A 22712-nucleotide genomic window follows, 5' to 3' on the forward strand; every position below is an offset into this window, starting at 1 on the left:
GCGAGTGACGGTGGAAGTGCAGAGCCCTGTCCCCGCACACAGCCGCTGCCACCCGCAGGCACCGCCGGAACGCAGGTGCTGCCACCTCCGCAGAAGTTTGTAGCTTATTATCTTGAAAACTTCAAGGACACACACGTGTACTTCCCTATCCGTGACGTGCTGGCCCGTGCCGGACACGGTCTGGTGCGGGTAGCGGCGGCTTTACAAGCGGCCACCAGACCGAAATATTGTGTTCTGGCATGAGGAGGAACAGCACCGGTGCCCCCAAGCCCACGGAAGAGCACCTGAGTCCCTCCAGATCACGGCTTGGTGGGACAGATGGAGGACACCCTTGAATTTCCCCGGAAAGCAGGGCTGCTAACTTTCTTTGGGAAGCTGTTTGGGAGGGAAACTCCCGTGGGGCCGGGAAAGGAGGGTGCAGCTGGTGGCCCCGGCTTTGTGGCACTGGCATGTCAAGCAGGTTTCCATAGCACCAGCATCCATAACACGGGGCCGAGGGGAGGGAGAGAAGTAGGTCAGACAGGGCTAACAATACCCAGACGTGTCTATCTGTGGCTCAGCCTGACCCAGGAAAGGGGTGAAACGGAGAAGAATGGAAGAGGGAAAGAAAGAAAGCAAAAACAAAAAAAAAAAAAAAAAAAAAAAAAAAAAAAAAAAGAAGAAAGTATCCACAGTCTGAGCAATACATTTCTTGCCTTCAGAAAAATAAGGACCTTTTAAAGCCACCTTTGTGTATCAGCGCTGAGCAACCGAGACTAGCACCCACCTCCTGCCCATCTGACAACAGGCTACAAGGGAATTCAAATGCTAATGTGGAGCCAGACTCTCAATGGGCCTTTTTTTCTGCAGCAGCACCAGGATCAGAGCTCTGGGGAGCCAGCCGGCAGGAGCTGGGAGGATGCAGTCTCCAGAGCAGGACTGTGAGACACTTCCCTTTCCCCTCACCGTTCCTCACCGTCACTTTGTTACCCCTTGTCTTAGTTTTACTTGTTTACATGCAAATTACTTCAAGGGCAAGGAAAAAGAAAGGCAGGCATATGGAGTTGTGTGAGTGAAATGCCCCCACTACTGACCCATTTTATATGCTGAGTGTGCAGAGGCCTCGCTGTCCGCTGTTGTGTTCACAGCATTTTGGGGGTTGCCTGCTTTGCAGTACGGTCATTTTGAGCTATGTGTCCATCAATGCCAAAAGTAGGAAGAACAGTATGGGCAGTGAGATCCAGAGCCCTTTTGATCTGAGCAAACATATGGACACATAGATCTGCTGGGTGTGTAACAGAGCAAGGGCAGGGGAAGGAGTGCTTTGCTCAGGGGGAATTGGAGAGTGTGAGTGCAAGAGGCTGAGATGGGCTGGGGTGAAGAGCATGACTGTGGCTGACCTGTGTCATACCTGCGGCTGGAGAACACCATGCTTGGCTTGAACATCACCCCCACATCATCATCACAGAGTAGATGCAGCAGTGGATGCAGGCACAGGGTGTTTCAGACAGGCCAGTGAGAGCAGGCCCCTCACCTGCAGGCAAGTTCTTCCTTTACATTAACCACAGGCCACAACCCAGTGCAATAAAAACCATTCCTGCACTTGATAGTGTGGTAAAGTCTAAGAAAAACCAAAGCTATCTCCAACTTTGTCTGTTAGCAGGTCAGGAGGCCAGGAAAATCCACACTCTAAAGTTACAATTTGCCTCATTCTCACCAGTTTTCTACCTCCCAGCAATTACCACTTGTAAGAGAGCTCCAAGAATTCACCTTTCCCCAGGTAATGGCAGAGCCACGGTATATATAAGATGGACAGGGCTTAGCATGGCCCTTTGTGAATGCCCTCCCTGCAAAGGAAAACTGATCACCTGCTGGGGAACCTTAGGGAAGAGCATGCCCAGCTCCAGCCCCCAGTGATGCTGTTGTGCCAGACTCTGTGTTCAGGGACTAAAGGTAAAAGTTATGAAGAGCCAAAGGGTCAGCACTCAGGAGAACTCACAGAGCACTTCTGGACTGAGAGAATGAAAGAGGATCTGTGCCTGAGCACGTGCAGCAGCTGTGTTGCTTTGATGTGGCACTGGTTGACAAGAGAAAGGTGGGTGACCCCAAATTACTAAGGCAACATTGCCTGCCAGGGCTAAAAGTCAGGGATCATCATTCCAGTGAGGTCAAAGCCAGTGAGCTGTTGTGGTCTCTGCTTCTGAGCATGCAATGAGTGAGTGGCTAAAATAGGCTCCATTTCATGAATGCCCTTGGCCAGGATAACAAGAGCTCAGGACTCTGTCTGCCCTGATACAGTACCACAGCACACTCTCCCAACATTGGACTGAGTCACCCTTCTGTCCAGTATCTACAGCTTTACAGCTCGTTCTCCGTTTGGGAGGTTGTGAAGAAATGCAGACCTTGGAGGTATGTGAATGGCCACTTTCCACCTCTCTCCTGGCAGCACACGGATGAAGTGCCAAGGTGCTGCGAATGTTCTGCCTGAGTGAGAAACCTTTCCCGGGAGCAGCCTGATGAGCTCAGCACGGCGCTGCTCAGCCAGATGGCTCCTGGACCAGAGCTGACTCATGCCCACAGAGCTCAGGCAGCAGAACTGGCAGAGAGCTGCAGCACGCTGTGGGAGACACCTCACCCCAGCTGGCCCTGCACTCACAGTGGGGCAGCTCCAGTGGTAAATCCAGGTGTTCTGCCCACTGCTATCATTCTAATGCTGCAAAAAATGAAATGGTGACAGGCCTGGGTTCCACTGACAAACAGAGAAGAACCAGGCTGGTGAACTTTTCTGAGCCCTGAAAAGGTGCAGACATTGAGGGAGCAGAACTCTTCACTCTCACAGTGGCAAAGGATGGTGAGCACAAGCTGTGGATAAGCTGATGGCACAAAGGGAAGGGTGATAGCTTCTAAAAGTGCAGCAGAGGCCTCAGAGAGAACAAGGGACTTGGGTATCTGCTTTCCACTAAAACAGTGTTTATAAACCTCCCCAACTGTTTTCCAGCTTGGCTTCTCAGTGAATTACAGCTTAGGAAAGCTGGGAAACATGAGCTACATCCAATCCATGCTGCAGACCACCATTTTCAGAGAAATGAATAAAGGTAAAAAACAAAGGTGAAAAGGAAGAAAGGTGAAGTATAGCAAAAAATCCTCTTAAATTGTCCAAATCAGATATGGGAGGGAGACTGCACTGGCAAAGCTGTGAACTGGCAGCATTAGTGGGTGATGAACGTGGCCATGTTATCTAATATGGCAGAATACACATCATGCATTTTTAATAGCATTGTTTCACTTCTATTTATCACAGTGTCACAGCTAGAGGCTGTTTCAAAAGGCATGGGGAATACAGAAAGATTATGATTGGATGGTAGGGCTTTTGACTGGAGGTCACACACACAGAGAAACATACAAAGCATCAGTAGTATAAGACTTCAATGTAGTCCCTGTTTTCAGAGTCCACATGAAAAACAAGTCAGCTGCAGCAGTGTTTACTGACAGTTAATCAGGTTTGCAGATTAACTATAAAATCCTGAATTACAGGTGCTTATATGCAAACATGAGGCACATGCAACACACGTAGCTGAGACATGAAAAATGGACTCTGTGATGGCAGCAGCAGAAGAAAAGGGTAACAGCTAAGGAGAAAAGGGAAGGCACATTCAGTGAGGATGGACTGAGTTCTCTCATCTCTTCAGAGCAGGTATTTAAGTTCTGATCAATTCTCCCTGTAATCAGCAAATGCTGATCCGTGAAAGAATTGCTGGCAATTATTTTTTTGCATTGCAACAATATCTCCAAAATCTACTCAGAAATGAGCATCTGCTTTACTCTCAGACACACAAAGTGTCTCCATATGCTTGGATGACTATGGAGCCGTCAAACCAGAGCTGCATATTTTCTTCATTATTTTCCGCCCTGGAAAGAAGTGCAAGCAAGATAACAAAGAGAGACTGGTATAAAACAGAAAATTCTTGAGCAGGTAGCAGGTTTCAAGAGCTTTACTTCAGTCCAGCTTAACACTTCACATGTGTACTCAGCTTTATGTATCTCTCTGCAGGCTGGACTGGGGCTCCTCTCCATCAAGCTGTAGGGAATTTGGGATGTTGCACAGGGGCTGTGACTATCTGGCAGATTTCTACTCTGGAGGCCACCTTGATGCCTCAGGTTTTAGCTTTTATATTTTTCAGATTCTGTGCAACTTTAGTGTGTAGTTCTGAGCTTCATATTAGGGGATGGTAAGCTCTCTTTGCAGAGTAGGGAGACAAAACAATTCCTTCTCTAGCTGGGGACCAAGGACAAATGATCCAAATCTCAGGCCCAAGACCACAAACAACAGTGCACTGAAGAGAGAAAAACAAGAAGGGTGGGACTTCATAAGCTAAAGATATAATTGGATAATTAATTCCAATATGCTAATGGATCAGAACTTATAAAAGTGTGAGAGCCTGTGACTGGTCATCCATTTTGTGACCAATTTGGGTGGGCTCTTGTACTGCCCAAGGTGTATCCATTGAGGCCTTCTAATAAACACCTACTTTTTTCTTTAACTCTGTCTAGTCTCTGTTCTAGGTCAGCCTTTAGAAGGCATCAGCCTCTTTGCCCATTTCCTACCTGATGCACTACAACACCCAACAGGCTGAGCTCAGCTTGGATTACAGCCCTCACTGCCCCAGCTGACTCGAATGGGGCAAAACCTTCTGGGAATGCAAATGGGAAAATGAGAGCAGCTCCTCTCCCCTGCTGTCTGGGCAGCAGGTGTGTCTTTCCCCATCACAGGAATGAAACAGTGAACTTCTGAAGTAGAACAAAGCTCTTTCAGGAAAAAACATGTACCCAGAGCTGCAGCGTGAGCTGTGACAGACATACTGGGGTTCAGCTGGGTCTGTTGGAGGGGAAAGGTGCAGGTGTCAGGCTCACAGCATAAAACAAAAGCCAGGTAAACATGATGCCTGAGTTCTAGAAGAAATCATGGAAGGAAAAAACTACCAATGTTTTCAGGAAGATTTTTATCTCCTGTCTCCCTCTGTGCTAGTGCTCACACACCATGAGACCACCCTCATGTACAAAAGCACTCAGCCAGCCAGGGCCTCTGAGGAAAAGGCCTGCTCTGTTAGCAGCAATTCCATTTGAATTGTTAATTATTTTTGTCTTTCAAACCAGCATATACATTGGCTAATCAAAACTCTTCTGATAACTATTTATGTCTTTGCTTGCCCCTGCTGCTCACAGTCACGTTCTTCCCCTGGAAATGGCTGTACCAAACTCACTGTGGGTTATGTCAAAGGCAGGCTGAGTTTTTTGCCTAAGATTAGTAGCAGATACATATTTACAGAAAGAAGTCATATGATCTTTCTTCTAACACTGGAAGAATATGTAGAACTTCTTGTCAGTGTGAACACAGGATGATTTTAATTTCCTAAGAGACCTCTAAAGATAGGTCTTACATCAGAATCCTGTTTAACTAAATAAACATAAGATCAAGAAAATATTAGGCAAATCAGGCTTCATTTCTCACTGTAAATTAGATAGCAAGAGAACAGCCATTACAGCTCTCTTTAAAGCTATTTAATCACGTGGATCATGATGCATAAACAACAGAAAACCCATTTTCTGTTCTTTTTCAAATGCAGTAATGAGGACTAAAAATACCAACCAGGACTAATAAAATGACACATAGTAAACGTACTTCAGTGTATGAACATTATACACACTATAAAAAGCCAAAAAATTATCATTATCTCACTGCTAGAAACGCAAAGGCCTCAACGGGGATTAGCAAAGGGATTTACTTTACACTAACACTCGGCCAGAAACAAAGCTTGGAGTCGGTGCCACACCTCCACAGTCCTAAGGTCACCTCTTATCTGTTCAATCCCACAGCAACGCTCCCTTGCAGCTATTTTAACCTGAAGCTGCTTCACTCGCGATTTGTTGTGGAGACGGTGGGTCTGGTCGGGAGAGCGCGGTCTGAGGGGACAGAAGGCACGTGAGAATTCCTAGCGCCCACTCGGGGACAGCAGGGGCAGCTCCGGCCCAGGAACCTCCTGAGCCAAACCCGAACAGCCCCAGCAGTGCCTGAGCGAGGCTGCTCAGCCCGGGCTGCCACACGGCGGCCCTCGAACGTGCGGGGGAGCCCTCAAGGCCTCCCCGGCCAGGCCCGCGCAGGCCCGGCCGTGCCCGGCCCCCGCCGCGGCGGGAGGCGGAGCCGAGCCCTGCTGACACCGGCGGCGGGCGGTGCTGCAGTGCGCGGAGCCGCCGATCGCTGCCGGAGCCCCGCGGCTGCAGCTCGCCGTGAGCGGGGGTGCCGGGGGAACGGGGACGAGTGGGGGCGCCGAGGCGGGTGTGGGGGGGGAGGGACAAGGCCGCCGCCATGTTCTAAAACCGGGGAGAGGAACGGGCGGGGGCGGGACTCAAACCGTAGCCGAGGCCGGTGGCAGAGATTCGAACGTGGGTCCCTGGGGACTCGAACCCGCGTCTCCCGGCGGGCGCGGGGGGCATAGGGGCTCGCGGGACCCCCGGGGCGGTCGCGCGCTCCCCCCTCCATTATCCTCTCTCCCCCCCCCCCCCCCACCGCGCGCGCGGGGGGCCGGACGTGACTGGCTGCGTTCAATTTGTCACGCGGCCATTGGCTGGCGGGGGCGGGCGGCGCGTGACGTCAGCGCGCGGCGCTGCGCGGCCGGCGGCCATTTATAGGCGCGGAACGGGCGCTGCGCAGACTGAGTGAGCGGGTGGTACCGGGAATACCGGCGGCTGTATCGCGGCCCATCCCCGCGGGAGCACCGAGAAACCCCCCGTGGAGCCCCGATCCACCTTTTCTGAGCGCCCCTTCGGCCGCCGCTGAGCTTTTGTTTCTGTTCGCGCAGCGCCTGAGCGCCCCCGCCCAGCTTTGTTCTTCTTGCGGCCCCTGCGGGGAAGGCGCGGCCAAGATGGACCCTTGTCACACCGAAGAGACCGAGGGCGAGATCCCCGGCTTGGGTAAGGCCCAGCGATGGCGGGCGGGGAGGGGGTGGTTGGAGGGACGGGGGGGATGGGGGAAAGGGCGATCGGGCCCTCGTGGTGCCGCCAGCCTGGGCCCAGTGCCGCGGAGGCCTCACGATGGCGCTGGGGGAGGGAGGGAGGGAGGGGGGCGGCGGGGACGGGCCCGGCCGCGTGCGCCGCTCAACCCCCCCGGCCGCGTGCGTCGTGCCGGGCGGGGCCGCGGGGGCTCTCCGGGGTCGCTGTCCCGCCTCCACCGCCGCTGCCGCGCCCGCGGGTCCCTCCCCGTGCTGGGGGGGCGGGCGTGAGATCGCCAACGAGATAAGCGTAAATTACAGTTTATTACAGGTCTAACGTCCAGCCTTAAGTAGCGTAAATCCGGTGGAAACGGCCACTCAGTAAAGCAGAAGTTGAAAGTAAAGGTTTCTGGACGCCATAACAGTCTCGTCTTAAAATGGTGAACCCGTGCCAGTTATTGCAAAACAGCCCTGCTCAGCGCCTGCTATCTGTTTACTGGGTGTCGGCCTCTCGCTGAGCTCCCCCGTGGGGACAGACACTCGAGAGGCAATATGACTTTAAAATCTTTATTAAACAGCAGAGAATATACAGGAAAAAAATCACTATCAAAACACCCCGTATTTGTTCTTTTTAGCTATACAAAAAGGTCTAGCAAAACACACTGCTCAGAGCAGATAAAAATAAACCCCGAATCATGTTATTACATTTCAGGCTTGCTTTAAAATCAGCTATACAGGTCATGCATTTGTTTTAAGTAAATTTTTAAACACACAGACTGTTGAGTGGGCTTTGTGGACTTGTTATCCGAATTAATTTTCATCTTCTAAAGAAGTCAGAAATGACTTGACCTATAAAAAAAAAGCGTATGTATTATTTGAGACATTAAAAGTACCAGGCTTTTCCCTTTATTTGGGAAGAAATTGTCTGTTACTATGTTTTTCCAGTGATGTTTTGCCCCTGTATTTAATTCATGAACTGAAATGCGTGTAGCCTTTCAGAGGGGCAAGGTAGATGGCATTTCTGAGTGTCTGCTTAAAACTAAGCTATTAATTGCTGGTTTCCATGAGGATATAATGACAAATACCTCCACAATTCATCATTGGGCTCCCCTTCCCAGTTAATTTAGAGCTATTAAATTGAGGGAATAAGTCTTGTCTTAAAGGAGTCATTCTTCAGTAATCTCAAACTGATGACCCAGAACAAGATGAAGGAAATGGTTTATAGGGTTTCCTAGGAGAACACTTCCTCATGCTTTTAAGTATTAGGTGGAGTTTTTTTCCCCGTGAACTAGCCAAACAACTCCACCAGAATTTCTTTCGGCATTTCCCAAGTCTTGCCTTTCGTAGGAATTGGTAAACACCATTTTGGCTCTTTATTCCCACCTTGTCTCCTCAGATGGTTGTTTACTCTCCCTCCCTACTGTTTAATGTCACTGCGTGCATATTAACTGCAGAAGAGCAGATACAAACCCCCCAGTACTTCATACTTACTTTATCAATCAGGTACTCTTGTTTAATTTTATCATTCTTAAACTCTTCATTAACATCCAAAACTAGAATAGGAATCTCCTTTATGTTCTCAAAATCAACTCTGTTAAATGGAAGAACATAGTTTGAGTAAAATTACACAAAATACTGTGCATTCAAGACCCCTGCTCTTGATTACCATGCGCATCTGAAATGTTAAAGCTGATGCTCATAACTTAAATATAAAGCCCATGCCAAGTTTGTCCTTAATTGCTCTTAATATATTTCACTCTTAGTATCTATCTATATAGTAATGTACAAGTAGGGGGGGGGAAATTGTTTTTAACCTTAATTTCCTTTCTCTTATTCTTGTAATGGAATCAGTGACCAGGAACTGATTTGTAATTGTAAGATGGGAGTATTTTTTTTCAAAATCTCCCTTGCCCTGTGTCTCCCCCACTTAATCCACTTACCAAGATGCAATTTTAAAGCTTCCTTTCATAAGGATGACCTCTTTAACAGGTTATAAGACCAGTATTTATAAGGTCGTAGACATAAGCAAAACCATTTTGGCTTCAGTTTAGGAAGAGATGGGAGCAGTAGTTAGTCTGAGTGTGGAAGGCATTTCTAAAACGCAGTACATGTGCTGAACAACATTCTAACTTGTGCTTCCACACTTCAGTTCCTATTCCAGACACAGGAAGTGCTTCCTTACTGAGTTTGGAATGAGTACACAACGTAAACATTCCCAAAATTGCACACTGTGCACTGCCTTCTCTCTCCTAAGCATTTGGGTCATCCTATGTGAAACTTCAGCAAGCAGATCAAACTGATAATGTACTTTTCCTGGAATTGTCATGCTTCCCCTTCAGTAGAATATTTTGGACTCCTCTAGGGAAAAATCTAGAGTCTGTTTTCATGTTCAGAGATTCTTTAGATGGGAAAGCCAGTAAGAGTCAATAAGGAGCTTAAGGGAAGGTGTACCGAGATCACTCAGCTGCTGATTAGGTTACTTGTGTGTAACAGGTCTGCCAAAAGCCTTTCTGATTATTGTTTAAATTTAAGTTAGGATTGATATTTAAACTTTGTTGAAATGCAGTCCTGCTAGTTTAAAGGTATTTGGGGCCTTGTTTGCCCCTTACATTGAAATAGAAACTGCATGGTGAGAAATGTATGTGATTGGCCCCTGACCACCATTTTAAGTGTCTTATTCCAGAGTCCTTCCGATTAGCAAAATCCACATCCTTGCCTGAGTTACAACTGTAAAGCTTTCTAGTTGAAGCTAATGCTTAACAAAGGTTTCAAATTAGATGGAGTTCCATCCCTTGAACCCTGAAGTGGGTATAAATTTGAGTGTATCCAACTGCCTGAGTCAAACTAGACTTGCAGTAAACTCGATAAAACTAAAGCTTTAAGGTAGGAAAAAGCCTTGCCTGCAAGTTAAAACTTGCTACAAAAAGTGGGTTCCTACCTCATAGTCCTTTCATGAAGCCAGGTTTCATGTTTATAGTGGAGGTTTTCCAAATACTCAAGCTCAATTCCTTGCTCCTCTTTTCTTCCCCTCATCTGTAGCCTTTCCATGCATTTCTGGGGAAAAAAAATAAACCTGGTCATTAATCATGTGTTGTAGGTTAAATCAGCCAAATGGATCAAGTGGCCCTTAATTTGGAAGGACTAATGCTAGACATTAGTGAGCATTACTTTTAAATGGTTGGCTGAACATAAACGAGTTAAATCTAGGATAACTTTTTTGTCCCCTCTTAAGCCTCTGGAAAATGAAACTGGAACTGAGAAACCTCCATTTTTAGTGAGCATACCTGAGGTGTGGTTCTGAGATAGATCATGCCGTCCAGTTCTATATCTGATTGAAACTGATTCAAAAGCCATGTGTGCCAGTCCTGATAAATAGACCACTCTGTTTCATTAATACTTCCAGACTCGAACAGGTTAGAAGCAAACACGTATCTGCAATGAAAGACATCAGTCTCATGCCAGGAATGACAAAAAAAGTGAACTACCAAAACACTAATCATCAGAACAGAATGATGGTATTGAAAAAAATGCCTTAATCAAGCCTGCTCCCTTGCAGGTATTAGTTTAAATATCAAGTGTTTCCTCAGCTCCATGTCTTTAAAAGACCTGGAAATTGTTAGTGTGAGTTCTTGCCATGCTGTAATTACCTGTCACTGTACACAGATCTTTCAAAAAATTGCACTGGATGTTCTGCTTCGTACAGCTTGGCTGAGAGAGGTTTTAATTGTGCTTTTACTCGGCTCAAGCAGGCATAAGTCTGAAATGTGTAAGCCCATCTTGTGGGTTTGTCATAGAGCATTTGAAGTAAGTTTCCTCCGCTCTTCTGAGATGTTGAAAGTTCCTAAAAGGCAAGAGAAAAAAGTTAATATGAACATACTGCTTTTCTCAATCCAGAATTCTGATATGCTTAAGAATTCATGGCTTTCTTTTTGTTGCTAAGAAAATGTTTAGGCATAGGACCTAAGAGACTCTTCTTTCTCAGGTGATGGTGTTTTTTTTTTTTTTTTTTGATGACAGCTTCTTTGAGCAGTTTGTTTGAGTTCCAGATTTTAGTGATTCCCGTGGAATAGGGGATGTGATTTGGAATATACATTGAGTAGTATCTTGCCTTTACAATTTGAGTGCCTGACCAACTGTGGTATGATAGTGGGGATGACTCTGGCTGCTGCAGACTAAGTATAGCTGGATTTTGGCATAAGTCCCTGGCTGTGGAGCTCCCTGCAGTTTCTTCCGGCCCAAATCTAGCGCACCTACCTTATACTCATCCTCGGCTGTCTGGATGTTGCACCACTTGGCGATGGGCTCGGGGATGATCTCCCACTCATCGCTGTGTTTCTCCAGCAGCCTGACAAACGTTGACTTCCCCGCAGCTGCGGAAGATGAGAGCAGTTTACAAAGGGCTGGGGGTTGATAGCTCCGGTGCTGCTGACGGACAGGGGGCAGTTTGGGGGTTGTTAGCGTCTGTTGGGGCGCGGGGCCGGCCGGCTGCGCCGTGGAGCAAACTGCGCTAATCTTTCTCGCCAGAGGGGCCGCGCCCGGCCGGGCGGGTGATAAGTGCGGCCGAGGAGCAGCCGACATTTTAGAGCTGCCGTGGCGGGCGGAGCTTAGCCGGGAGAGCGAGGGAGCGGCCGCGCAGGCGCCGGGACTTGGCGCGGGCGGGAGCGAACGAGCGCTGCTGCCCCGGGTGGGCCGGGGGGGGGCACCGGGGGTTTGTGCTCCCCAGCCCGCCCTGCGCCCCTGTGTCACTGACGGGCACCCTGCTCGGGGAGCTCCCCACCCGCCCCAGCCTCCCTCCGGGTTCACGTCCCGGTGCGACTCCTCCCGCAGAGCCGGGGGGACAAGCGCCGCTGCCGCCCCTCTCGCTCTGTCTTCCCCGGCATCCCAGCCCCTTGGGGTGCTCCCGGCCTGACACCCCCACCTTCCCCCGGACTCCCCTACCACCCTGAGCCGCCTCCCGCACCCTCTCCGCCGAGCTCACCGATGTTCCCCTCGATGGAAATCTTCCTGAGGCGCTTCTGGAAGCTGGATTCGAGGGAGCCGGCGGGGCTCTGGCAGTGCCGCTTGGCGGGGGTAGACATGGCGGTGCCGAGCGGGAACTCAAGGGGTTCCCGGCTGCTCCAGCGCACTTTAAGCGTCCCGCCAGGCGGGTGGGCGGGATGGCCGCTTCCCGCCAGTCCTCCCCGGGAAGAGGCGGAGGCGCTGCCCCCTCCCCCGCCGCTCCTGCCCAGCTCCCGCCGCCGCGGAGTTACAAAATGGGCGTTCGGCGAGTGAAATGGAGAAGAGAGCTTTGTGCAGGAAGTGACTGTAGCACGGTTCCACTTACTGATCTAATTTGCATTTCTGTAAACGAGTTCGCCATGTTTGATTTACTTACGTAAACTTGAGCATGCACTTAAAAAAAATCTAAAAGCCTCCAGCTATGGGGGTGGGGTGGTTGTTAGTACTCTGGAACATGTAATAAGAGATGAGGCATTGCAGGCTCACAGTCTGTTTTGGTACTGACTGGAGAAGAAACACTTCGCGGATGAATGGCGTTCATCCGCAGACTACTCAGAGCAGTTTCTGGGCTCCAAATACCAATGTCGGGGCTCCAGGAGCCTGCTTAACTCTAGGCATGGGTCCTCTATCAACTGTGCAGACAAGTTGAAACATGAGCTGGTTATCCAAGGGGAAAGGGGATGGAGGATTCTTAGATGAGTTATTCCAATTTCCTCCTTCCTCCTCGGTAATACAAGGTGAAATCTAGCTAGGTCTGGTGTGTTTGGAGGAAATGGGAGGGAATTAACTTTTCCGTTCTTTTATGATAATTGTGACCCATTGTCTCTTCTTTCCCCATCTCCTCCAAACACACCAGGCTTCAGTGACCGAAGCGAGCAGATTGTTTCACGTGGGGTAGCGTCAGCCTTTGAAGCTGGTAAGTGCTAGTTCGCGCACCCGGTGTGCGCAGCCAGAGCGCTCCGCTGTCCGCGCCACGCGGGAGCCGCGGCGGGCCGGGGCGGGGGCGGCAGCGCGCGGGGCACGCGCAGTGCGGCGAGCGGCGCCCAGGGCGCGCGGGGCCGGGGCTTTGTTCGGCGCGGCGGGCGGGCGGCGCGTGCGCACAGGCGGCGCGCGGGTCCCGGGGGTGGGGCCGGGCCCCACCGGGGCACATGCGCCCCGCACCCACCCCGGCCACGCCACGGCCGGTCCCGTACTCGGCGGAGGCTCGCGGTGCTCGGTGCCTTCTCGTCACACGGCCCTCCCTGCGAACCGGCCGCGGGCGCTGCGCCATCTCCCGGGGCCGCCGGCCCGCCAGGGCGGCGTGTGGGACCGCGCTCTTTGTGCGGAGGAAAGCCCGGCCCAGCGGAAGCGGGAGCACCCGCCGCCATTTCCTAGCGCGCTCTCGCTACAGGCTCGCCCGCTCGCTGCCGCCTGACCGGGACTAGGCGCTCTCCGGACAGTGGATCAGGCTCGGAGCCCTAGAACCAGCGCGGAGCCCCACCATGTGTGCGTGCGGGGAAGGGGCAGGGCGCGGGCCGGGGGCGGGAGCGGCGCCGTGTGTGTGAGGCGGCAGCGGCGGAGGCAGAGGAGGATCAGGGAGGGCCGGGACACAGGCCAGGGGGGCCGCCGGGCGCTCTGAGGGGGTGCGGGTGGCGGCCGTGCTGAGCAGCATCTCAAAGGGCCCGTTCTCGTCTTTCCAGCAACCACAGAAGCAGAGACAGAGCAGAGCCTCACCCCCAATGTGATGCTTAACACAGAGAGCAGCGAGGGATACGTGGTGAAAGTCCGGGGGCTGCCTTGGTCTTGCTCCACCGAGGAGGTGCAGAGGTTCTTCTCCGGTAAGTGGGGCTGTGGGGGAATAAGAGGTTTGGGAGAGGGGTCGGGCTCTGCTGTCAATTCTGGGTCCGTCCCAGGGACACTGGCAGTGAGAGTGCTGTAGTGAGCAGTTGCAGGAGGCATTCAGTAGCCAGTGCAGTTTGTAGTGCAACAAGTGCTTCAGCCAGAACCTGGGGTGCAAAGCCATGTTCATGCTAGCAGGAACTCAATACAAAGGGGCTTAGTCTGAGTTGCTGGGATAGCCACAACTACCTATGCTGCTTGAATAACCAGGAGAGAGAACGTTCAATTTTAAAGAAAGTTCAACTTGCAGCAAGAGTTATAAAGCTAAATCAGTTCTTGTATTGTCCCAATAGACTCGTGTCTATTGGGACAATATGAGTGTTCAGTGTGTGTATCCTTCCCCAGATTATTAGCATTCTGCAGTAATAAATAGTAGTGATAAATACATGTTTTCTGCAGCGACTGGACCTTTTAAAACTGCTTCAGGAATTTGATGTATTTGACTTTGTTCTGATTCAGTTTATTACACTTAGACTGATTGTTACTATTCCTTATTTCATGCTAATAAGAGAGTTAAGATCAAAAGCAGGTAGTGTGTTCAACTTGAGGCAGAATAGCTTTGGAAATTTGCAATTATCCTTTATCTGCGGGTTTGACAAGAATGGGAACTTTAGTTAGTGTCTTAGTAATTGGTCATTTTAAAGTTGCATTGCAACAGAAATGCTGCTGGTTCTGTTGTTATTATATAAATGATGCTCAATACGTTTTTGGTTTTAGGCTCTCTGAAACTTTCAAAGTAACACTGTTCCTCTAATAATTAATATAATGCTGGCCTTTCTGTTTAATTTTCAGATTGCAAAATTCTGAACGGGGCTTTGGGTATCCGTTTCATCTACACCAGGGAGGGCAGACCAAGTGGAGAAGCATTTGCTGAACTTGAGTCAGAGGAGGATGTGAAATTGGCCCTGAAAAAGGACAGAGAAACAATGGGACACAGATACGTTGAAGGTTTGACTCAGTTGGTCTAGTAACTGACTACACTGTGTTTGTGCTTGATGGGTTTTTGGTTAATTGCATTTTTTGTCTCTTTAAAATGCATGTGAAAGGACAAATGGACTTGCATATCATAAGTTGACTAGTTTCAAGGCAAATGACTTTAAAAACTCTTCCTTACTCCAGAATGCATTAATTCTAAGTGCCTTTTACAGTTTTCAAGTCAAACAACGTTGAAATGGATTGGGTTCTGAAGCATACTGGTCCCAACAGCCCTGATACAGCTAATGATGGTTTTGTACGTCTTAGAGGACTCCCATTTGGCTGTAGTAAAGAAGAAATTGTACAGTTTTTTTCAGGTATGTGGGATAAAAGTAGTAGCTATAGCACTATTGGTTTATGCTAAAAGTACCCCAACAAACTAAACAGGCATGGATTGCCCAGTAGTACATCCAACAGTATTATGATGGGTATTAAAAGTAAATAAAGCAATTTTTCACTAGTTTTCTGGGCATGAAGAATCCTTCGGAGCACTTCCTAAAATACTTGATAAATTAAATAATTTAGGGAATGCCAAAAAGATGCTTGAATTTATACTTGGTGGGACATGCTGCTCCAATAAAGGATTATAGAAAAATGTCTTGCTTTCCAAATAAAGCTGAACAGTTCATGTGGGAGGCTCCTTCCACCCCTGGCCTTGGATGATTGGCCCTGGTCAGTGAAGGATGTAGAACACACTCACCACTGGGCTCTGTGTCAGGAGCAGGTTCTCAGTAAAGGGCCCTTGACCTCTTCCCAACATAAAATTAGTATTGAATGAAATGCAGAGAAAACCTGCTGAACTCTACCCAAATACAGATCTACAGATTTGCCCCTTTCTCTTCCTATGGGGATAAAAAACCCACCAGACCCTTGATGTTGCCTAGCTCAAAGTTTTTATGGATGAAGAGATAATGCCTTGTTTTGACTAATTTTTACTTTTTTTGCAGCTGTTTTATGTTTACAAACTGGAATTAGACTATTAAAATGTCTAAGAATGGAATCTGTTGATTGTTTAGGATTTCATTTGTTATTATTTTCAAAATACTAGATTTTTAAATGTTTTGCTATTACAAGATATGATAAAGCTTGTTGTTTTGCTTTAAAATACAGTAGAAACATTTCCAGTTTTACAATCTCAGAACTTGTTTTTTGTTTTTGTCTTTTTTTATTTTCTGAATTGGTGATATGAACACGAGCAATTTCTAAGCATGTGCATTTTAAACTGTTCTTTTCTTACATGGTGAAGTAATTCAAGCTTTATAAGTTGTTTATGTGCTTAATATACAAAATGTGTCTCTTCTGTTCAGGAACTAATACTTAAAAATTACTTCATGATTTTTTTCTTAATTAAGCACTCTTAAAGATAAAAAATTGCTGAAACTTTATATTTGCATAAGACTAATTATTTTACATGACTTCTAGTACAATTACTTGTTCTGTATAAAGCTGTTTAACTTGCTGTGTTTAAATTTAAGTTCTCTTAAAAAGTTCATCTTAAATACTTTCACAGAATTGCCGAGGTTTGTAATGATGTGTGAAGTTCTTAACTCACCCTGCATTAGATGCCTTCTCTGAGGGGCTGTCCCTGACCCTCAGAGCATTTCTGAGCTCTGCAGGGTGGGTTAAGAACCTGAACTGAATGGTATGTGATCGTGGAGCTCTTTGTTGAAGTGCCTTTTTTATTCTGGTGTTCTAGAATCAACATACCATTCTCTTAAAAGTGTTTAAATTCTGGTGTTTTTAAAGCTATAAGAAAAAACTCATGACTGGGCTTGTGATGTTAATATTGCCCCCCTACTGGGGTTATTTGTCCTTGGGTTGAAGGGTTGGAAATCGTGCCAAATGGGATAACATTGCCGGTGGACTTCCAGGGGAGGAGTACGGGGGAGGCCTTCGTGCAGTTTGCTTCACAGGAAATAGCTGAAAAGGCTCTAAAGAAACACAAGGAAAGAATAGGGCACAGGTGGGGATGGATGGTTGGTTGGCTCTGTCACTTTTCTTATGGTAAACAATTAAATCCATATTCTCTCTTCTGAAAGTGTTAACACCCAAATCAAAATTGTAATTGTGGTCTCTAACTTGGTGATGAGTAAAGGTATTGATTGCTACAGTGTGTGGCACAGACTGTTTAGATCTACCCAAAAATACAAGATAAAATTGGGCTAAACTAAAATGTGCTTTGGAAAATTGAGTAATAACAGGCATTCAAAACTATAGCTTGGAAATGACAAAGTTGAGAGACTATGGCTTTAACTTCTCAAATAGCACCAATTCTACCTTTAGCTCTAAAGACATGCACAGTATTCTTACTACCATAAGAAAATGTGATACTTTCTAAACTTGTTTTATAAGTTGAAATGTAACAAATTTACTTACTTGTATTAATCTTCAATGTAATAAGCATAGCTTTCAAGAAATTGTCACAAAGGGTTTTTATTCAATTTTACTTGTGACTATTTATCATTGAAGCATGCACCTTTTGCCTACGCTGAATCACTGAAGCATAGGCTGGGTTCAGTAGTACATGCAGAGCTTTTTGTGGCATCCTGATGGGTTAAACTCTCGGTGGAGATCGGGTTTTTAACCCTCTGTTTCTGTTGCCTTGAGCAACAATGCTGAGTTGAGTGGACACTGGTCCCTCCTACATTGTTTGACTAACATTTTAAATTGGAGGGAGGTGGGTGGGGAATCAATATTGCTCCCCCACCCTTAAGGCTGGGATACTGCAAAGTATGAGGAGCACATAAACCCTTCAGTAATTTTAATTTCTTGAAAATACACTGATTTAAATGTAATGTAGTGCTAATAATAGAAAGTCATTGCCTACATAACGTAAAGAAACCTGGCTTAAAATTAACTGCCAGTGTCAAGGCTATGACTAAATGGCTTGTTGTAATGTGAAGTTGTGAGGTGTTTGTGGAAGGAATCAAAGACTGACTTGTCCCTGTGCAAACGCTCGTAGGTACATTGAGATCTTCAAGAGTAGCCGAGCAGAGGTGCGCACTCACTACGACCCTCCCCGCAAGCTGCTGGCCATGCAGAGACCTGGTCCGTACGACAGGCCCGGCCTGACGCGCGGATACAACAGTCTGGGTAGAGGAAGTAGCTTGGAGAGAATGAGGCGTGGAGCCTACGGAGGAGGTAAGTGCCCGGGGGCCCAGGGAGCTGCTCCTTTGAAAAGCAGCAACTCTTGGACCTGGTAGTGTCTCCCCAGCTGTGTATGTGTCCTTGGCCTTAATTCTTGTAGAAGAAATGAAATGTTGTAGTAGTCGTTGTTTGCAGTGTGTACTGTGTATTTGGATCTTTCTGTAGTCGAAATGAAAGTTTATTTGAAACTTTGTGTAGTTGAAATGAACATGTCCAATCTGTTTCTAGGTTATGGAGGTTATGATGACTACAATGGGTATAATGATGGCTATGGGTTTGGTTCTGATAGATTTGGAAGAGGTAAGGATCTCTAATAGGAACAGTAACTGAACTTACGACATGTCCCAAAAGAAACTAAAATACATCTGAAAGACCTAGAATGGACTCTTTTCTCCGCAGGGATGTCGGACCACAGGTACGGCGACGGATCGTCCACCTTCCAGAGCACGACCGGCCACTGCGTCCACATGCGAGGTCTGCCCTACAGAGCCACGGAGAACGACATCTACAACGTGAGTGCCACACGCTGCTCCCCAGTGCATGGCTTTGGGTCCCAGGGTCCTTGTGGGGACATACCAGCTGCCCTGCAGCTGCAGTGTTCCTCTGGAGAAAATGGCTTGCTGTAAACCCAAACTGTTGCATTGGTGCGTTTTAATCTGTGTGACTGTTCCGTGTGTAGTTCTTCTCACCTCTGAACCCTGTAAGAGTACACATTGAAATCGGACCAGATGGCAGAGTAACCGGAGAGGCAGACGTTGAATTTGCTACTCACGAGGATGCAGTGGCTGCTATGTCCAAAGACAAAGCAAACATGCGTAAGTTCGACTGCTCAGGAGAGGTGGCTTTGGGGAGCTGCCAGCACTGCAGTGTAGTGCATCTGCTGCAACTGGAATGCCAAAGATTTCACTGCAGCTTCACTTGCAGTGAGACAAGCTGCATGGGTTTGGTGTGATATGCTCTCACGGGAAAACTTTCTTCTTGCAGAACACAGATATGTAGAGCTGTTCCTGAATTCTACAGCAGGAGGAACTGGTGGTGCCTATGGCAGTCAGATGATGGGAGCAATGGGTATGTAACTGTCTCACTGCACTTGGAAGCTGGCTCGTTTTGTACAGCTCCTGCTTTATTGTGTGCCTGGCATCAAAACTGAAATTCAACATTCTGTCTTAATCACACAGTCAAGGAGTCGGAAGGGGTAGTCCAAGATTGGAACACTAGCACATTGCCAGGTATATAATCCTTTTGGGAATACATTTGAGCTTTAATGGGTTGAATAAACTTGTGGTGCTGAGTGTGGTGTGCCTGGTGGGATGAGTGGCTTCTTTGGGAGTGTGGTAGTGCAAAATCAGGGAGATACCTGTCCTTTTTATTCTCCTTCCCCTTCCCTATTGGGGCATACCAGAACATGGTTCGGTGATGGAGGATGTATCTGTGGCATGTGACCTGCCATTCAAGCTGAGTCTTGGTGGTGAGAGAGAGATACTTGGAATTGGGAAAAATTGTCTGAATTGCACTGGCAAACCCGAAAATTGTTAAAAAATCTAAAATGTGTGTTTGCAGCACAAGTCTTAAATTCCTGTTGCTGTTATGCCTCTAAGACAGATACCCTCCTGACACCCAGCTGGGCTGGTTACGCAGATGAAGGTGGGGTTGGTTTCTGGGGGGCTCCTTTCTCTTGTGGGCGGGGGGTGTGAATGCACTGTTGCTTTTATAGTATTTGTTTACAAAATGTTTATAGTTGTAATGCTGATACTTAAACTGCAGAAAGGATTGTTAGGCAAGTGATGAGGTGAAGAGCAGTTGTTTGATTAAACAGAGGTATCTGTGTCTGAGCCACAGCACTGCTCTGATGTGATGCACAATCAGTCTGGGGCAGGAATAAGTGTCAGGACCGTGTACACATGAGTGACTCCAGTTAATGAGCTTCTGTGCTTCTGGAAGGGCAGCACTCAGTGTGAGGTCCCTTAAAGCCAAGCTTAAGTTTTTTGGGGTTTGTTACAGTGCAGATTGATCCTGTTTAGTATAGTCCACAGAAATTGTAAAAGTAACTTCTAAAGTTCTTGTTGCTGCTTGATTGCAGGGATGTCTTTAGAAACCCCATCACTTTCCTTGAGCATGTTAAACTTCCCTTGGTGTGAGCAAGGTAGTGCCAGAGTGCAGGGGCTGTTGGTTGGGTGAGGGCTGGGTTTGTTGATGATGAGCAGATCTTGACCGGCAAGTTCTTAATGTTTTTGCCCTTAACTTAAAGGGAGCCAATCCAGTTATGGTGCTCCAGGCAACCAGCAGCTGAGTGGGGGCTATGGAGGAGGATATGGAGGTCAAAGCAGCATGAGTGGCTATGGTAAGAGCATTTCTTTGCTGGTTTCCATTGGGCCAGGTGCAGCTGGCTTAACATGCCCTTCACTGGTGTTAAAGGGTTGTGGTATAACCTGGGCAGCACAGGTTCTGGAAGTTAAAGGTGTGGCTACTGTGAATTTTGGGGAATGGGGGGGATCGATTCAAAGCTGCAATGGGGAGCTGAGGGGGGGAAATGTGGAAAATATTCTGGAAGGGGCAGGAAATGCCAGTCTCAGACTTGCATTGCTCTGATCACTTTTCTTAATCCAAAAGCTGGAGAGCAGCTTTGTTTAAACACAGTACAAATGGGGGAGGGGGTCATGGGAGGCTGGGTCCTCCCTATTCCCCCAGAGCAGTGGTAAAGCTCTGGCTTGGGAAGGGGGTGATGCAGAGCTCGTGCTGTCGTTGAACATCCGGTAACTGGCTTTGGGTACGGAGCTGTAAACTGACACTTTGCAGCGTTGGGCACGGTAGACGGTATTTACGAGGTGGCCCAGCAAGGACAGGCGTTGGGGCAAGGATGCTTCGAGTCGGCCTGAGGCAGCTGTGAACCTGCTGTCGGTTTCCCCCTCAGACCCCGGGAGCCAGGGCGCCATGAACAGCAGCTACTACAGCAGTGGGAACCGCGCATCCATGGGAGTGAACGGCATGGGCGGCATGTCCAACATGTCCAACATGAGTGGTGGCTGGGGAATGTAACCAATCGCTGACTTTTGGTCACATCTTTTTTAAAAAACAAAAAAACAAAAAACTAAGTTTAACAGTTTTGCAATACGAGCTTGTGATTTATGCTTTACTGTAAGTGAATTCAGGATTGTTTTAAAACCTTTCAGGTTCAGTATTTTTGAACATACAGAAATGAACATTCATCTAGGATGTAATAACCAAGTAAAGACTATAACTGTTAAACAATTTGGAGCGTTTCTCAAGTTAGTTTTGTTGTAGGAGTGTATTTAAGCAGTAAGCGTATTTAGGTTAAAGCTGTTTGAATTATGTTAAATGTTGCTCTTATACCATATTACATCCAACACTGTTTTGAATACATGTTGAAAGAGACATGCTTTTTTGTAAAGAACCAATATAGGAGCTGTGTCTGAAAATCAAAGTGAACATTTGGCATGTTAGTTCTAGTTTATTTCTTTTAATATCCTGTAAGGCATGTTAAAGCTTTTTTTTTTTAAGTTAATGGGGGAAACATGTTGAGACGCAATACGGCTACTTTAGGATTTTGGTCTTGGTGTTCGTATAAAATTCTGAGGCCTTGATTTAATCTTTCATTGTATTGTGATTTCCTTTTTAGGTGTATTGCGCTAAGTGAAACTTGTTAAATAAATCTTCCTTTTAAAAACTGGAACTCACTCCTTCTTGACCTCCAGCTTCTTGTAACCACACTTGCACCCATGTCCTCTGACTGTTGTACCCTTGCCCTGCAGCTGCCACACAGTGACTCAATGACCCATAGAGTGTAACAGTGACAAGTGGGGGGGAGCAAAGACAACCCCCCCTGCTGCTGGGGGTGCCCAGTGGGTGTTGGTTCAAAGCACTGCTGCATGGCTGTGCCCTGAGCAGGGGCCTGGGCCCTGAAACTGCTGGGGGGATGAGAATTGATTCTGTACTTTCCTGTGGGCATCCATGGACTGGGCAGCTTACTGCAACCATATTTCAATAAATGTAACTTGTCAAACATCCTGCTTAAAGATGTGATTTTGTAAGCAACATTGTTACAGCTTTTTGAGCCCTGCAACTTTCCCTGAAATAATACAGAATTTGCTTCCATGCAGTCAGTGGCCATAGTATTTTGGTTGCCTGTGGTAAAGAACTGTCCTGAAGGCGTAAGAACCTGAGGTCCTTTCTACAGTGATGAAAGTGTCCTGTTCTGTAGCAGAGGAGCTGTAAGGGTGGAATTCTGAGCACTGGGTATCTCGGCCATGGCTGTCTGCCATGAAAACAACCTGCTTCCTGAGGGGATTGCTGACTGAGCCCAGCTCAGTGGACACGTAGCCCTGCTGTGCCTCTGTCAGAGCTGGGGCCAGGGTGGGGCTCACCCCTGGGTTTGCACTGTTGCACATGGAGCCTCTGGAAGCTGACTTGGTTAAAGAGCTGCTCTGGAACCTGGGGCACACACGGGTGGTGGTGGTGGTGGGTGCTGCTTGGGGACAGGGCTGCCTTCACCGTGCTGCTGGTGTGGTGACAGCCCTGGCACAGGAACACAAACTGCTTTGGGATCCCTGGTACAGCCAAGCCCAGGCCTGGCAGAAGAGGGAGCAGGGTCCCCTGGGGCTGGAGCAGCAGCTGCTCCCCTCTGTCCCAGGGCTGGACACAGCCAGCTACTGGAGCCACTGCCCTTTTTTCTGGAAAAGGGTGAAAGCAGTTCCAGCTGCAGAGCAGTGGCTTCATCTGGCACCTTCCAGG

General features: G+C 47.9%; 2 protein-coding genes across 15 annotated transcripts; one reads left to right on the forward strand and one right to left on the reverse strand.

Moving 5' to 3' along the window:
• Nucleotides 1-6243: 6243 nt before the first annotated feature.
• Nucleotides 6244-21654, forward strand: HNRNPH1 (heterogeneous nuclear ribonucleoprotein H1). 13 transcript variants are annotated; one of them, XM_054643222.2, is made up of 17 exons: nt 6244-6264; nt 6837-6948; nt 12820-12879; nt 13643-13780; nt 14634-14789; nt 14990-15133; nt 16641-16779; nt 17779-17957; nt 18192-18263; nt 18342-18475; nt 18643-18778; nt 18948-19031; nt 19142-19192; nt 19524-19607; nt 20044-20106; nt 20212-20304; nt 20875-21654. In XM_054643222.2, exons 2-17 carry the CDS (start codon nt 6900-6902, stop codon nt 20997-20999), a joined length of 1707 nt encoding a protein of 568 aa, XP_054499197.1. In that variant the 5' UTR covers nt 6244-6264; nt 6837-6899; the 3' UTR covers nt 21000-21654. The 13 variants fall into 13 exon arrangements, with proteins under 13 accessions (XP_054499197.1, XP_054499198.1, XP_054499199.1 ...); XM_054643223.2 differs by lacking the exon at nt 6244-6264 and having other exon boundaries at nt 6710-6948; nt 18363-18475; XM_054643224.2 differs by lacking the exon at nt 6244-6264 and having other exon boundaries at nt 6711-6948; nt 20760-21654.
• LOC129126973 (deoxycytidine kinase 2) lies at nt 7519-12717 on the reverse strand. 2 transcript variants are annotated; one of them, XM_054643235.2, is made up of 7 exons: nt 11944-12717; nt 11220-11335; nt 10613-10806; nt 10250-10397; nt 9904-10019; nt 8457-8556; nt 7519-7814 (listed from the first exon to the last, which is right to left on the reverse strand). In XM_054643235.2, exons 1-7 carry the CDS (start codon nt 12041-12043, stop codon nt 7776-7778), a joined length of 813 nt encoding a protein of 270 aa, XP_054499210.2. In that variant the 5' UTR covers nt 12044-12717; the 3' UTR covers nt 7519-7775. The 2 variants fall into 2 exon arrangements, with proteins under 2 accessions (XP_054499210.2, XP_054499209.2); XM_054643234.2 differs by lacking the exon at nt 11944-12717 and having other exon boundaries at nt 11220-11562.
• Nucleotides 21655-22712: the final 1058 nt, after the last annotated feature.

The sequence above is a fragment of the Agelaius phoeniceus genome, chromosome 15 (genome assembly GCF_051311805.1).
Source record: "Agelaius phoeniceus isolate bAgePho1 chromosome 15, bAgePho1.hap1, whole genome shotgun sequence".
Taxonomy (NCBI): domain Eukaryota; kingdom Metazoa; phylum Chordata; class Aves; order Passeriformes; family Icteridae; genus Agelaius; species Agelaius phoeniceus.